Here is a 15,502-nt window from a genome sequence, read left to right as displayed (position 1 = left end):
ATCCCACTCCCAGTGGCCTCTGGCTTGAGGAAGTGCTCTGATGGGCGTGGGTAGGTGTGGAGCTTGCAAACCAAGGCAGAGTATTGCAGACATTGCTGGGAGAGGAGGAGAGAGGAGGGATCTGTGTTCAGGCCACATCTGACTTGACTCTGGGTGTTTGATGGGGACACAGGGTGCCTGAGGAAGTGACTGGGGCTGCTCTCTGACAGGGCAGCGGGCTGTTGGATCCACCTGATAAGCGAGTCTTTGCTGTCCCCCAGCGACATATTTAGGTCGAAGAAGCTGCTGCCAAACTTTGGGAAGATGCTGGAGAACATCTTCCTGCCCCTTTTCGAGGCTACAATCAACCCCCAAGATCATCGAGAGCTTCACCTCTTCCTTAAATATGTAAGTGTGGGTGGTGCCCCAGGCAGGGCTCATAGTGGCAGGAATGGATTCGCTGTGAGCTGGGTCAGGTTTGCTCCCGCCCTTCACCGAGGTATCTCAGGTCCTGCCACCTGTGATCCAGGCATGGGGTCACCAGCCCCAAGAAGCTGGATTTCTAAAAAGTCCCTTTCCCCTCAGGGGCAGCTCTGGGAGTCGTGGGTGGCGGGGTGGGGGTGGGGGGTCTTGGGGCAGGCCTTTCCAGAGAGGAAGGCAACAGTGGACAAAGACTGGGAACTTGGTTCCTGCCAGGTGGGGCTGGAAAGGCTGGATCTAGCCCCCGATAGCACCAAGCAGCAGCCTCAGGTTTTTTTTTTTTTTTTTTTTTAGAAATGCAAACACTTTAATTCACCTGCTTTACCAGCAACAAAGGTCCTCACACCATGTGTGATTAAGTACAAACCCCCAAAACGTATTTCCTTTCCAGATTCAGTTAGTTGTAGGAGAAGGAGAGGAGCAGTCTGGGAGAGACTTAACCAGGGAGGGAGGGAGAGGGGGAGGGAGCCAGTCCCTCCCTCTGATGCCTGGCATCCAGGGGGTATCAGATGGTGATACAGGCCAGTGCCCGGTGATGGATGACTTTCTACAGGGAGAGGTGCAGGGGGGAGCCCGAGGGCTGGGGCACAGGGGGAAGGATTGAGTCTGTGTGCCCAGAAAGTGATTGGACAAGCTGAGGGACATCATCGAATTTATGTTTTAGACAAACATATTCTGGCTGTTGTGTGGAGATGGCCCAGAAGAGAAGGTAGCTGGAGGTGGGGGCAAGGGTGAGAGTCAGGGGCCTGCCTGGGGACAGGAGGGGAGCTTGACCTAGTGGAAACAGCTCACACTCATGTGTGCTGTCTGGCCTGGTCAGACGCCACGATGTGATCTCACCTAAGCCTCACAATTACCCCATTACTATCACCATTTTGTTATTAACAATAAGAAGAATTATTATGTGCTTGGTGTGTGTTGGACATGGTGTTAAGTGCTCTCCCTGGATTATCTCATTTAATCCTCACCAAAGCCCTGTGAAGCTGCTAGCTCCAATTGACACACAAGGAAATTAAAACAGATCATAAAGCTAAAAGTGGCAGAGCTGGAATGCGTGTCCAGGCAGGCTGACTCCAGCGATGTGCCCCGAACCCCTATTCTATGTTGCCTCCCAAGTGAGAACAGTGAGGTGCACAGCAGCTACCAGCTTGTGTCTCTGAGGTGTGGCAGTGCAGGGACTCTGCACAGAGTGTGGGGTTTGGTGAGAAGGGGTGGGTGTAGACCTGGCAGGACCTGGACAGAGACTGAAGGAGGCACTGGGGGGAGTCTAGGATGCCTCCCAGGTGCCTGGCTTTGCAGGAGCATGGATGGCGCACTGTTCGAAGGTTGCTGCCAGCAGTGGAAGAAGAGCAGGTGTGGGGAGGAGGAGGAGCAGGAGGAGGAGACAACGTATTTTGCGCCCAAGGCTGTGGGAGATGCAGTGGTGAGGCCCTGCTTCAGCTGGATAGAGCTCAGAAAAAAGGCTAAAGTTATCCCCATGTCAGGCCCCAGAAAGTTTGGGTGAAGTATGGGGCTAGTAAGCATAGAGCAGAGCTCACGGTCCTCCCTGGCCCCCCAAACCCGTCTAGGGCGTGCTTAGGGTCATAGCAGGGACCCTGTCATTTCCTTTGACACACAGGGCTCTGTGACACGGAAGATTCTGGCCAAGACCCTCATGCTGCCTTGCTCCTCTGGGCCCTTGCTGCCCCCGGTAGGAACAGGAGAAGCCGGCAGACCTGGCTGGGGCCTGGGGCCTGGGCTGGGAGCCCCCCAGTTTGGGCCAGTTGTGGATTAAGAGGGACAGTCTCTTTCTCCCTTCTGCTATTCAGAGGCCCCTTTGCAAAGCACTGCCGTGGCCTGGTAGCAAGCCTCCCCTCTGCGCTGACAGCCCGCACGCTCCATGAATGTGGTCGTGGTTGGGGATGACCTCTGGGATCAGCCAGAAGGCTCCAGTGACTCGGGAGGGGCCCCCAGGGGTCTCAGCTAAGGTAGAACTGCAGTGGAAGGGTGGGGGTTTCCTGAGGCTACTCAGACCCATCTCAGAGGGCAGCTCCCAGTGGGGATCGGAGAGCAGAGCTGCCTCCCAGGAGCCACGGCTTAGCCCAGCAAGGACCCTCTTGTCTGTCTGTGAGGCAGCTGGGTGGTTTCTCCTGGGTTCACCTGGACATGCGCTAGTGTATCCTCCAACTACAGCCCCAAGGAGTGCAGACCCAGAGACCAGAACCAATTTTTTTTTTTCAGACGGAGTCTTGCTCTGTCACCCAGTCTGGAATGCAGTGGTGCAATCTCGGCTCACTGCAACCTCCACCTCCTGGGTTCAAGCAATTCTTCTGCCTCAGCCTCCTAGTAGCTGGGATTACAGATGTGTGCCACCATGCCTGGCTAATTTTTGTGTTTTTTTTTAGTAGAGACTGGGTTTCACCATGTTGGGCGGGCTGGCCTTGAACTCCTGACCTCGTGATCTGCCTGCCTCAGCCTCCCAAAGTGCTGGGATTACAGGTGTGAGCCACTGTGCCTGGCCGAACCTGGTTTCTTGAGCGACTTTCTTAGTTGCCTTGGCCCTGGTTTGCTCAACTGTAAAATGGGGCTGGCAGCCAAGCCCTCCCTCCCCGGTTGCTCTGAGTATGAATTAACTGATGTGAGTGAAGTGCTTCGAGCAGGGCCTGATGCGTGATGTGTACTAGGACCCTTCCCCCTCACAGCTTGTCGCTGCTGCTGATGGCAGTGACTGCTGCTCCCTGCAGGCTGACCTCGGCACAGCAGAGGGGCAGCTGGTGGGCATGGCTGGCTCACCCTTTACCTGGCTTGGCAGTTTCCCCCACTGTCAACCATCACCACACAGGGGCTTGGCACTCTCCTGTCTCACCTCCAGAGTACCTATGGATGCTCCGAAGGGGCAGAACTTGGTGTTGTACTCACTTTTCATCCCTGAGAGGAATGTGGCCTCAGCTAGGCTAAGGGGTCCCCAGCTGAGGTGTGAACCTGAGGGGCCCAGACCCCCAGGCCTCTGGCAGTTATGAGCCCCGGGAAGCTGAGCTGAGACTGAGTCCTTGGTGCTCAGGACCTCTCCTCCTGCCCAGGTGACGGGGTTCGACAGCGTGGATGATGAGTCCAAGCACAGCGACCACATGTTTTCTGACAAGAGCCCGAGCCCGGATGTCTGGACCAGCGAGCAGAACCCACCCTACAGCTACTACCTGTACTACATGTATGCCAACATCATGGTGCTCAACAACCTCCGCAGGTGCGTGAGGCCTGCCCTTGCACACGCTTGGGTTCATGTGTTAGCATGTGCACACATGCACACACTCATGCATGTGATCCTTGTGTCCATGTGCACCTGAACCAACACGCGTGTCCATGTGCCCACATACCTCAAAACACACAGCACTTTCCAGCCTGCTATATGAGGCGTGTCTCCACATGATCACACACATGCAAACATGCCCACCATAACACACATACCAGTACAGACATATGTCATGTACAGTATGCAATGCAGCCACAGTCCACACGTGTCTACACGTTTATATGTACACACACCAGTGCACACTCCATGTGTACCTGTACATCCCTGAGATAACAGAAGCATAGGACATGCTATCACACACATGCATGTTCACTTACTGCCACACCAACAATATCTACATGTGCATATTTTCGTTCAGCAAATCACTGGCATGCGATAGGCACTACCCTGGGCACTGGACAAATAACAGGGAAAAAAACAGACTAAATCCATGCACGCCCTTACAGGCAGAGGTCTTACAGGCAGAGGCTCCCACCAATATGCACACAGACGAGGCACATTTGGCCAGGAGTTAGCTACCCAGGGCAGCAGGACACCAAGCCATTCCCTTCCCTACAAGTCTTGCATCCCACTTTCCCCTGCTGGGCTCTGGGGCCTCTCTAGCTCAGCCTAAACTGGTGCTAGTTGCTGGGTGTGGAGGTTTTGAATGGGGTCCTGACTGAAAGAAATGGCCTGGCAGGGTGGAGGCAGTCCTGGGCTGAGCTTTTGGAGATCGGGGCTCTGGTTCTGGCTTTGCCACTGACCTGTTCAGTGGCATGGAACATAGACTTCACTCTCCGGGCCTTGGTTTGCTCATTTCCATAACACAGAGGTCAGACTCCATGGTTTCTCATGGCCTTCCCTGCCCTGGAGTTCTGCGAATGCGGGACACAAGGCCAGGAGAGGAAGACAGGAGAGTGGCTGGAGGGCACAGCAGGGTCCCTTTCTACCGCGAGGCCCACTCTCTGCCGGTAGAGGTGATGCTTCTTGCTTCTAAGGGGTCCTGGGGCCTGGGCCTCTGCATTTTAGGAGAGGTAGTTTCCAGGGTGCACTGGGTCAGCACAGCTGACCGTAGGTGGTCATTCCCCCTGGAGCTGACCCTGAGCTGAGGCTGCAGGCCCCAGGCAGAGCCAACTGGGGGGGCCTTCCTGATTCGGGGCCCCTTCTCTTACAGGGAGCGCGGCCTGAGCACGTTCCTGTTCCGGCCGCACTGTGGGGAGGCCGGCTCCATCACCCACCTGGTGTCTGCCTTCCTCACTGCTGACAACATTTCCCATGGGCTGCTCCTTAAGAAGGTAAACAGGCCACTCTCGGGAGCCTGCCCTGAGTGACTGCCCTGCCTTGGGCTTCTGGGAGGCTCGGCCAGTGAGGCCAGAAGGCTGGGCCCTCTTCTGGGCTGGGGTGTCTGTCCTTATCTTGGTTTTATTTTTAATTATGAAAGTAATGTAATCAAACTCATTGCAATTTCGATTTTCCAGAAACTGGAGAAATGAAAAAAAGCCAGCCCTCATTGCTATTACTTTAATAGAAATAGCCATTATTAGCTTTTTAGTATATCTAATTTCCATCTTTTATCCACAGCATATTTTTAATGTGTTTATTATCATAATGAACACAGAATTTAGTTCCTGCCTTGTCCCTTATTGTTGTATGACAAGCATTTTTTGATGCTGCAACATAATGTCTATGCTTTTCCTTCCAAAGGCTGTTGTAGGATGAAGGGTCTGCCACTTTACCTGTAATTGACTCAACCAGTCCACACTAGTTGGACACAGAGTCCATCCACCTTTTCACTGGTGTACCCTTGAGCTCTGTGCATGCAGTCTTCTCCATATTTTGGATCACTTTCCACTGGCACGATGTTTGATCAAAATGCTCCCTTTCCCTGATGCCGGTGAGGTGTAACCATGGGTCACGTGTTTGGGTAGGGTGGGTGCTACAGTAGAACGCCACTCTGTCCTGGGCAGGTCCGCCCTTCCCATCCCTCCAGGGATCATCTCCCGGGAGCTGGAGTGTTTATAGTCTCAGCCTGGCTGTTTGCAGTCAAAGCAACAAAACAACTAAAGTGGGGCATCTTCCAGACTAGGTCCATGCCTAAAGGCAAGGAGCTGAAGGTATAGGCTGGAGTGGGCTGCCCTTCCTGCCCTGAGCCTTGCCTCCAGTTTGGAGCAAGAGTGAGCGCTTCCAAAAATAGGTAGAGGCACCAGGGAGGGCTGGCATGCAATGCAGGAACGAGATGAACAGTGGGGAAGAGGGAGAGTGGGTCTGAGTGTCCTTGCTTCCAGGAACTCGGGTTGAGGACTTGGGCAGACACCGTTCAGACCCCTGGTTTCCACTGGTGAATGCTTCTTCCCTCCCTTTCTCCCTTCCCTTTTCCCTTCTCCCCTCTCTGGCACTTGTCACATGAGTTTTTGGTGGTTCTTTTGCAGAGTCCGGTATTGCAGTATCTCTACTACCTTGCTCAGATCCCCATTGCTATGTCTCCTCTTAGCAATAACAGTTTGTTCCTCGAATATTCCAAGAACCCTCTGAGGGAATTCCTGCACAAGGGACTGCACGTTTCTCTTTCCACCGATGACCCTATGCAGTTCCACTACACAAAGGTGAGGACTTTGGGGTGAGGACAGTAGTGCCTCAGTAGGCACCAGTCCTAGCCTGTCTTCCCATTTTAGGGACCCGAGCCCTTGGCTCAGTTCTGCTTTTGGGGTGGGGCTGGTGGCCCAGTGAAGGCGAAAAGGAAGCCACTGTTGGGGGAAAATTTTGCCTTCCAGGAGCCCTTTCTTTGGGGTTCTTGAACCCTCAAAGGCACAATTTAGTATCTTTGCCTTCCTCTATTTTTCCTTTCTTTGACATTTGTGAGCTCTGTGACCTTGGTAAAGTTATTAGGCCTCTGGATCAAGTTTCTCTTCATCTGTAAAATGGAGATAAAATTGTCTCTATCCCTACCCTGTGAGGATTCATGAAGATAATGAATCAAAGGATTTAATATAGTGTTTGCATATATTCAAAATAGTTGCTACCTTTTAAGTCAATGCTATTATTATTTCTACACTTTGGGTCTCTGGGAAAAGAAAAGAGGAAGGTAAAAGTGGTGTCATGCATGGGTACCAGCCGCAAGTGCACCCAGCATGTTTTGATAGTGTTGACAAGACCAGCCATTGCTTAACAAAAACAGAAGCACCAGAGTCTTTCAGGACAGAGGTTCTCCAACCTCTTGGTCTCTAGACCCCTTTATACTCTTAAGAATTGAAGCTTTCAAATACCTGTTGTTTATGTGGGTTATATCTACTGATATTTACCATGTTAGAAATGAATAAGAAATTTAAAAATATTTATTATCTCATTTAAAAACCACATCAATAAATCAATGAAATGTTACATAATAACAATTTTTTTTTCCTGAAAAGTAAGTTTCCCCTGCCTTTGTGTTGCATTTTTAAGCCTCTTTAATGTCTTAATGGAAGTCAGCAGGACTCTCCTAGCCACTTTTGCATTCAATTTGTTTTTAATCAAAATATGTAAAAATAGAAATCTTGCCTCATGAAAATACATAATTGGAAAAGAGAAGACCTTTCAAAAAGTCTTAGGACCCTCAGGGATCCTTGACCTGTACTTCGAGAACCATTGCTGTAGGCTACAGCGGCAGTGGGGCGGGGAAGGGGTCACAGAGGGTTTGTGATGAATAGACACTTCACATCCCAGAAGGGAAGCAAAACCACAGCTCAAACCCAGATCCTTCTGGGATTACACCATTTTACCGCTTATCCTATGATCACTTCTCTCTTTTTTTTTTTTTGATGTTCTATCTCTGCTTTTAGTACTTTACTCTATGTATCTATCTATCTATCTATCTATCTATCTATCTATCTATCTATCTATCTATCTATCTATGGCGAACTTGAGAAAATAGTGTGTTAGAAAGAAAAGCTAGAGGGCAAGTGCTAAAAGTGGTATGACTAGAGGCTTGTCACAGGACAGCAGAGACTGCCATCCCTGATGACTGGCACAGGGCTTCAACATGAGCTCTCAGTGCTGGTCAATGAACAAATGTGGAGGCGTGAGTTCAGATTTCTCTTTGACAACCCATGATTTCACAGAAGAAAAGATCTTAGGTGTTGAAGGTGTGATGTTTGATGATCCAGGTGTCATTCGGTGAGGAAAAGTTAAACCTGCAGTGTCTGATGTTGTTAGCTTCGGACATGTGTGAACGATTGACATGGAAATCCTCCTGTCTAATCCACATGCTTTGTTGGGGGGTCTAGGAAGCACTTATGGAAGAATATGCCATTGCAGCTCAAGTGTGGAAGCTGAGCACCTGCGACCTGTGTGAGATTGCCAGGAACAGCGTGCTGCAGAGTGGCCTCTCGCATCAGGTATGGAGTGTGACGGTGCTGCCTGTGTCCCTCCTGGGAAGGCTGCCTGCTGTGTGCCAGGAGCCTTCCAGGCACTGGGGATCTGTGATGAACACAGCAGGCAGGGCCTCTGAGACACTCAGGCACAGGGAGAGAAAACGTGGCAGCCTCCTGCGTTTTCATAGTTGCTTCCTCACCCTTCTCAGACCTCTACGCCTCCTTGGAGAGGCCTTCCCTGATTGCCCGTTCTAAAGTAGTCACACACTTGCTATTATTCTCTATCCCCTTAATCTGTTTTTCTCCATACCATTTATTCCTGCAGATATTTAGTTATGTGTTTTTCTGTCTTTCCCTCTAGAGTGTAAGCTCTGTGAGGGCAGAAGCTTGTTCAGAATTATATCCCTGAGCCCTAGATAGTCCCTGGCACATAGCAGGCATTCAATATTTCTTGAATAGATGAACAGTATCTAGACTGAATAAAAATCTAGACTATGGGACCTAGACATCGTCATTTTTAAAAAAGCCCCGTAAGTAATTCTGATGTGGAGCTAGCACTGAGACCCATGTTCTGATGTATCTTAGGTCCCCCGACACCTCCCTGGGTGATGTCACTGGTTAGGGAGAGGTTGCATTAGGGCCTGTGCTTGTCAGATGATGATGCAGCAGAGTTAAAGGCTTAAGATTCTTTTCATGTGCAGTGTGGTGCCTTGGATTGGCCCTCCCCAGAAACATTGTCTGTCCTTGTCAGCTCTCAGGAGGGACTTCTTTTTTTTTTTTGAGACGGAGTTTCACTCTGTCACCCAGGCTGGAGTGCAGTGGTGCGATCTCGGCTCACTGCAAGCTCCGCCTCCCGGGTTCACGCCATTCTCCTGCCTCAGCCTCCCGAGTAGCTGGGACTACAGGCACCTGCTACCATGCTCAGCTGATTTTTTGTATTTTTTGTAGAGATGGGGTTTCACCATGTTAGCCAGGATGGTCTTAATCTCCCGACCTCGTGATCTGCCTGCCTCAGCCTCCCAAAGTGTTGGGATTACAGGTGTGAGCCACCACGTCCAGCCAGGAGGGACTTCTTAATTAGTCTTACCTCCTTCCCCTTGCCTTTCCCATCCCCAGCAGCTGCTGCAGACCTTATCTTTCCTCTCTGATCAAGGAAAGCACAGCCAGGAATGAAGGGTTGTCTGAGGATGACTGAGGTTGTCAGGGTGACATCCTTGAGGACACAGAGGCCAGAAGGAATTTTATGAGTTCTGTGGGGATAAGATGTCCTGACTAAAGATCTGCTTCAGGGGGACTAGTCTGATTTGCTGTGACTGATGTCAAAGCTGCCTACATGGCTATAGAAAGTGAATCAAAAGTACATCGTTTCATTTGTATTTCTCTTGGTCCACAGGAAAAGCAAAAGTTTCTGGGACAAAATTATTATAAAGAAGGACCTGAAGGAAATGATATTCGAAAGACAAATGTGGCTCAGATCCGGATGGCATTCCGATATGAGACCTTATGCAATGAGCTCAGCTTCCTGTCTGATGCTATGAAATCAGAAGAGATCACTGCGTTGACCAAATAGGTCCAGCATTTGACATGCATTTTAACTTTCTGGTTCAATTTCAAGTCTGCTGTGGCTAATAGTGGTCAAGATTCTAAACTAGGACTTTCCTCTGTTAAGAGGATGCCTCTGAAGAAATTTTAAACTGGTGATTTTGGTGGCACTGCTCACTTTAAGATTTAACATGCTCACTTGTATTTCTGAGTAACAAGATGGTGACTTCTCCTTGGGGATCTGGGAGCTGAGCACTTGTCTATACTTGCTCCCAATTTTCCAATTATTTCTCTTGAAACTGCCAGTGCCTGAACTGTTGGGGCCAGGATTTTCCATGGTCAGATGCCAAGTAACATGAGGTCTGTGAGGTTTTCTGCCATACTTTTCTCCATTGGCCCAAGTAGGCTTATTGGTAGTTGTTCATTTCAGCCTCTGGATGGCTGGCTGCCTTAAACACAATCAGTTTCAAAGCTCCATTTCATAAAAGGGCTTCTTTGAGGGAGTTAAGATGGAAGACTTCCTTCTTGATAATTTCTGTTTTTAGTGAATTTCTTAAACCGTTTTATTTAGCCCTCTTCCCCCATTTCTAGTTGGAAGCCAAATGTACTCATGAAAACAGCCACTCCTATTCTTTTTTTTTTTTGAGTTGAAGTCTCGCTCTGTTGCCCAGGCTGGAGTGCAGTGGCGTGGTCTTGGCTCACTGCAAGCTCCGCCTCCTGGGTTCACGCCATTCTCCTGCCTCAGCCTCCCGAGTAGCTGGGACTACAGGCACCTGCCACCACGCCTGGCTAATTTTTTGTATTTTTAGTAGAGATGGGGTTTCACCGTGTTAGCCAAGATGGTCTCGATCTCCTGACCTCATGATCTGCCCACCTTGGCCTCCCAAAGCAGCCACTCCTATTCTGAGTCTTGGTTTCTTCACCTAGAAAGTGAGGGTTTGGACTAGACAAGTGGCTTTCAGGGTGTTCTGTGAATCCCCTCATGAATACTTTAGGGTGGGGGACGGAAGGGAGTAAGTGATGCTCAGGGGCTGTCAAACTGACTCTGGTTCATCAGTTTCACACTGGGACTGCTACATAATACTTTTGTCTGAATGAAGAACTTCAAAAAGCACAGGACTGGATGACCTCTGTTCCTTTCGGCTCTAATATGCTACAACTGTAGGCCAATTATCACTTTACCAGTTAAGAGTTAGGCCAGACAAGTGAAATTTAACTGAAGGTCACACAGCTATTAAGTAATAGGCCTACAACTGGATTTTCTTATTCCAAATCCTGCCTTTTCCCCACTATTCCATTAGACCCCACAAATGTTAGTTGTGTGTGTGCGTGTGTTTTTTTTAAATCACTGTAACCGGGTGCATTTTTTTAAGGCAAAATTTCTCCCTTACCTACTATGATGACTTCAGAAGATACAATGGTCCCAGGGGCCAGGTAGAAAGCATTTTAAAGACCAATCTGAATTAAGCTTTATCAATGTGCTCTTCATCTGTGTTACTAGTGCCTGGTATGTAGTAGGTGCTCAATAAATGCATCTTGAATGACTAAGTGAATTTCTTTTGGCAACCTTTTAAGGACATGTGCTCTTAGTACTCAAGAGGCTGCTCAAGGACCTTCCTATGTATTTCTGTGGTCAAATTCAGACTACAGGAGGTCTTTTTGAATCATTATATTTAGAAGAACCCGATTTCTGCCTGTGAACTTATCTGACTTTAGACTGTCTCATCTTGTGACTTTACAATGCCTGGTCAATTCAGCATATGGAACTACAAATGCAGTCTTTTTATTTGGCAGATATATATGCTATCTTGCAGCTAATTATGAAATTGAGTGAAAATCCATTGTTATCTTAGGGATTAGTTGTGAAAAGCCCCTATTTATATACATTTGCCCTAACATAGGAAGTATTGTGTAGTTTCTCATTGTCATTTTATCTGTATCAAGTATCTTTTAATTGTTAAATAAAGTCTAATAGGACTGTGGCTTAATAATTTAAAACTAAAGATAATCATATTTAAAGCATATGTTAAGGTTTTTTTACTCTTAAGATTGGGCACCATGAAAAGCTATCAATAATAATAGCTAATTTATCTTTTACTAAGACTCAGACATGAATGACATTCACTAGGAAAACTCAAAATTTTCAAACTGAAGCTCACTAGACCTGGAAGATAAATCTTTTATTATCTTCTCTAACTTCTACCCTGTTATAGTTCATGAGCAAACTACACACGTTCATTTCCGTTTCCCGGGATATTATTTTAGTCTGTCCAGCTAACACCATGTTGGATTTTACCTGTCCTGCAAGCTTTTCTGACATCTTTTCTATAGCACTTTGTGCTTTTATTACATTGTTATACTTAATTGGCCTTTTGGGGGACAAATCCCTACTTTCCTTTGTGTTTGCAATTGGAATAAAAGGTAATTAATAGCATACTGGCTCAGGTTTCGAGAGGAACAGTTTTTGAGGCAGTTTTCCCTTCCTTATCCTTAAGGGCTCAAGTTCCCTTTATGTGTTACTTCAAATTGTACCGTTGAAACGATCGCCATCATTGCTCTTTGCCTCATGGAAACAAATCACAGTTCCTGGGTTGATATTTCTCATGGCCTCTTGGATTAAAAAAGAGCTGAAAGCACATTTCTCCTGCTTTCTCTTTACTTCTGAGTGTTGGTGAAACAATATTCTTCATTTCCTGGGTTTGAGACATGACTGAAGGTGATATACCCAAATACTCTCTGCCTAAACTATGACCGTTATAAAGAACAAGTGTAACTAATTCCAGTAAAAGGAATACTAACCAGATAAACATAGTTCCTTGGAAATTTTTGCAATTAGTAAGGTAGAAGATGACAGAGCTGCAAGAGTGTCAAAACCTATCTCTGCAAAGGCTTTTATGTCTTTTGACAGTAAAATGTGCATTTCTCCACAGTATGATGATACAGTCAATTTAACTACCAACTGCCACTCATTCTTATGTCTTTGCACTTTTCAGCACTGAGATTCTACGATGTTTCTCTAATTACATTCTTATATTTTGTAAACAATTTTACATGGTAAACAAACTACAATAGGGTTGAGCATTTTATTTTTACTGTCTGTTGGGGTAGGGGTCCACAACCCCTAGCCTGTGGACAGTACTGGTCTGCTGCCTGTTAGGAACCAGGCTGCACAGCAGGAGTTGAGCCGCAGGCGAGTGAGCATTACCGCCTGAGCTCCACCTGCTGCCAGATCAGCAGCGCTATCAGATTCTCAAGGAGCGTGAACTCTGTTGTGAACTGCACATACAAGGGATCTAGGTTGCATGCACCTTATGAGACTCTAATGCCTGATGATCTGAGGTGGAACAGTTTCATCCCGAAACTATTCCCACCCCACCCCTGGTCTGTGGAAAAATGGTCTTCCATGAATGCAGTCCCTGGGGCCAAAAAGGTTGAGGACCACTATGGGAGGTGAAAAGACATAAGATTGAGTCTGTTGTCAGCTGCTTATGTTTATATTATATTGTCATTGCGTGGCCCAGCATAAATGTGAGTGACCTGTTGACTTCCCTAATCTCCAAGTAGTTTTCTTATTCCTGGACTTGACTTCAGACAATAAAAGTTAAAATGGAAATTCTTTAGACTATCTTTTAATAAACTCAACTTCCCAATGTTAAAAATCACCAAATCAAAAGATATTTTCAAGCAGCCTTTTCTCCCAGATATATATTAGATATAAGGAAATCAAGTCCATTTTGAAATGAATTTTAAAACAGCACACAAACATTACAAGCCCCCAGCACACAATATAAAATAGTTCTCTACGGAATATAAACATTTAGTATATTAGAATGTGAAATTACGTAAGAAAAGAATCTCTTCAATTAGCTAAAATTACTTGCGAAAGATTATTTATTGCACAATTTATCAGTGGGTACTAAGAATAACACAGATACTATTATTCTCAACCTCTAAATTCAGTACATAGTAAAATTCATTTTCTCAAACTAAGGTTCTATACATAATCAGAGTAAACCCTGTTATTGAGTTAGGATAGGGAAAACAAATTCCTTGAGTTCATGAAACCACTTCACAAATCCTAGAAGGCACACATTATATTTCCTATCATGGTAAGTACATTTAAGTACTTCATATTTAAAAAAGAGAAAGCTGTACAGAATACAAAAAGTGTACATTTCATCCATTAAACAAATTTACAACTTCTACGATTAGTTATTACAGTAGAACTGACCTAACATTCACATCTAAATAATTATCACCCAGTTTAATAGAGCGAACAAAGAGCTGTGCTCATTTATTTGCTAAGGCTATAATAACATTTTATATTCACAGTAGATCAGTAAGTGTCTTGGAGCTCACATTGTAAAATAAAAAGGTTTGGGCCCTATTGAGTCACTGGGCTCAATGTTAAATAATTCCTTGAAAGGTGAAGGATTCTGGGGGATAAAATCATTGGCTATCCTTGGAAAGATCCAAAACTCTGTAAGGTAACTTTGTTCACTTTCCAGAAACATTTTAAAATTATGCAAACTGAATTAAACTCAGCAAGTCTAATCTAAAAGGACAATTTAAAATCTTAGAGCTGGAAAAGGTTTCAGTGGATCATCTATCCCAAGGTTTTCAAAATACGTTCCATGGAATACTAAGAATCTATGGAGGAGATACAGGATTCTGCACATTTGACTTGAATTTAATTAAATTTTTTTTTAAAAAAACAACTCCCACTATATGTGTTACTCACCAAATTCAAACATGCTGGATATCACCAATGCATTAATATGTTTTTATTCATTGACTTAATCACATTTATAGTATATAAAGTTTATACAATAAATAAGGACATTTATATTAATTTGACTTTTATATAGTGGGGTGCAGGGTATGTGTGTATGCACGTGTGTTTAAGGGTTCTGTAAGATTTTCCTTGAAAAAGTTTTTGCTGCTGAAATAGTGTGAAAACCACAAATAAAGTCTCAGTTTCTAAAGTAGGAACCTACAAACAAGAGTAAGAGACTTTCTCAAGGTCGCACAACCACCAAGTGCATTGCCAGGTTGATATGATGGAGCCCCTGGTACTCCGCTTGCATAAACCTCCACGGGGAGTAGTTAGCTATTTGGTATTTAGCTGTCCCATTATGAATGTCAATGGATTAGTCTTCAGTATTTTGGGGGGCAAAATCAAGCTACCTCTGGCCAGATGTTTTTCCTTGAAATTAATTTTATTTGCTTGCCTATTAAAATCCTATTATCCAGAAATTCTGTCATCAATAAGTGGCAACTTAAATTGTGTACCCTGGTTTAGGAAAATAGTAATATTTGCAACTTATGAATAAGTCAAAAAATTATATGGAATGTTAAATTTTAAAGGAGACAGGCCCTTGCTTTATTACATGCTGAAATGTTAATTTTAGAAATTTTAGTTCATAAGCAAAAAAAATGGTTGAGGTGCGACTGAAGATCACAATTCCATTATTACTATATTCTATCAGAATATTTTAATGGAAAGAGTATTTCAATGGAAGTACTGTGAAACAGTAAGAATGCCAAATTATCTTCTAATTTTCATAAGTATTTTATGTATATATGGTAAAAAAGCCTCACTCTATTTTCATGTCTTTTTTTTTTTGAGACGGAGTCTTGTTCTGTCTCCCAGGCTGGAGTACAGTGGTGTGACCTCAGCTCACTGCAACCTCCAGCTCCTGGGTTCAAGTGATTCTCCTGCCTCAGCGTCCCGAGTAGCTGAGATTACAGGCGCCTGCCACCACGATTTTTGTATTTTAGTAGAGCTAAATTTTTGTTATTTTAGTAGAGACAGGGTTTCGCCATGTTGGCCAGGTTGGTCTCAAACTCCTAACCTCAAATGATCCGCCCACCTTGGCCTCCC

General features: G+C 45.8%; 1 protein-coding gene across 9 annotated transcripts in view; it reads left to right on the top strand.

The window, feature by feature from the left end:
- The window catches only part of LOC105488771 (adenosine monophosphate deaminase 3), a 57,765-nt gene extending 45,509 nt beyond the window's left edge, over positions 1-12,256 (top strand). For 8 of the 9 annotated variants that reach the window (XM_011753181.3, XM_011753177.3, XM_011753179.3 and 5 more), the window contains 6 exons: positions 261-387; positions 3,519-3,682; positions 4,902-5,022; positions 6,157-6,330; positions 7,990-8,100; positions 9,470-12,256. In XM_011753181.3, the coding sequence (XP_011751483.2) occupies positions 261-387; positions 3,519-3,682; positions 4,902-5,022; positions 6,157-6,330; positions 7,990-8,100; positions 9,470-9,646 (874 nt within the window). In that variant the 3' untranslated portion in view covers positions 9,647-12,256. Of the gene's footprint in view, positions 1-260; positions 388-3,518; positions 3,683-4,901; positions 5,023-6,156; positions 6,332-7,989; positions 8,101-9,469 lie in introns of those variants that run through there. The other variant, XM_071075105.1, reaches the window with a different exon arrangement.
- Positions 12,257-15,502: the final 3,246 nt, after the last annotated feature.

The sequence above is a fragment of the Macaca nemestrina genome, chromosome 12, assembly GCF_043159975.1.
Source record: "Macaca nemestrina isolate mMacNem1 chromosome 12, mMacNem.hap1, whole genome shotgun sequence".
In the NCBI taxonomy this organism is placed as follows: domain Eukaryota; kingdom Metazoa; phylum Chordata; class Mammalia; order Primates; family Cercopithecidae; genus Macaca; species Macaca nemestrina.
Note: the sequence above shows the minus strand (reverse complement) of the source record. Positions and strands in the feature narration are given on the sequence as shown.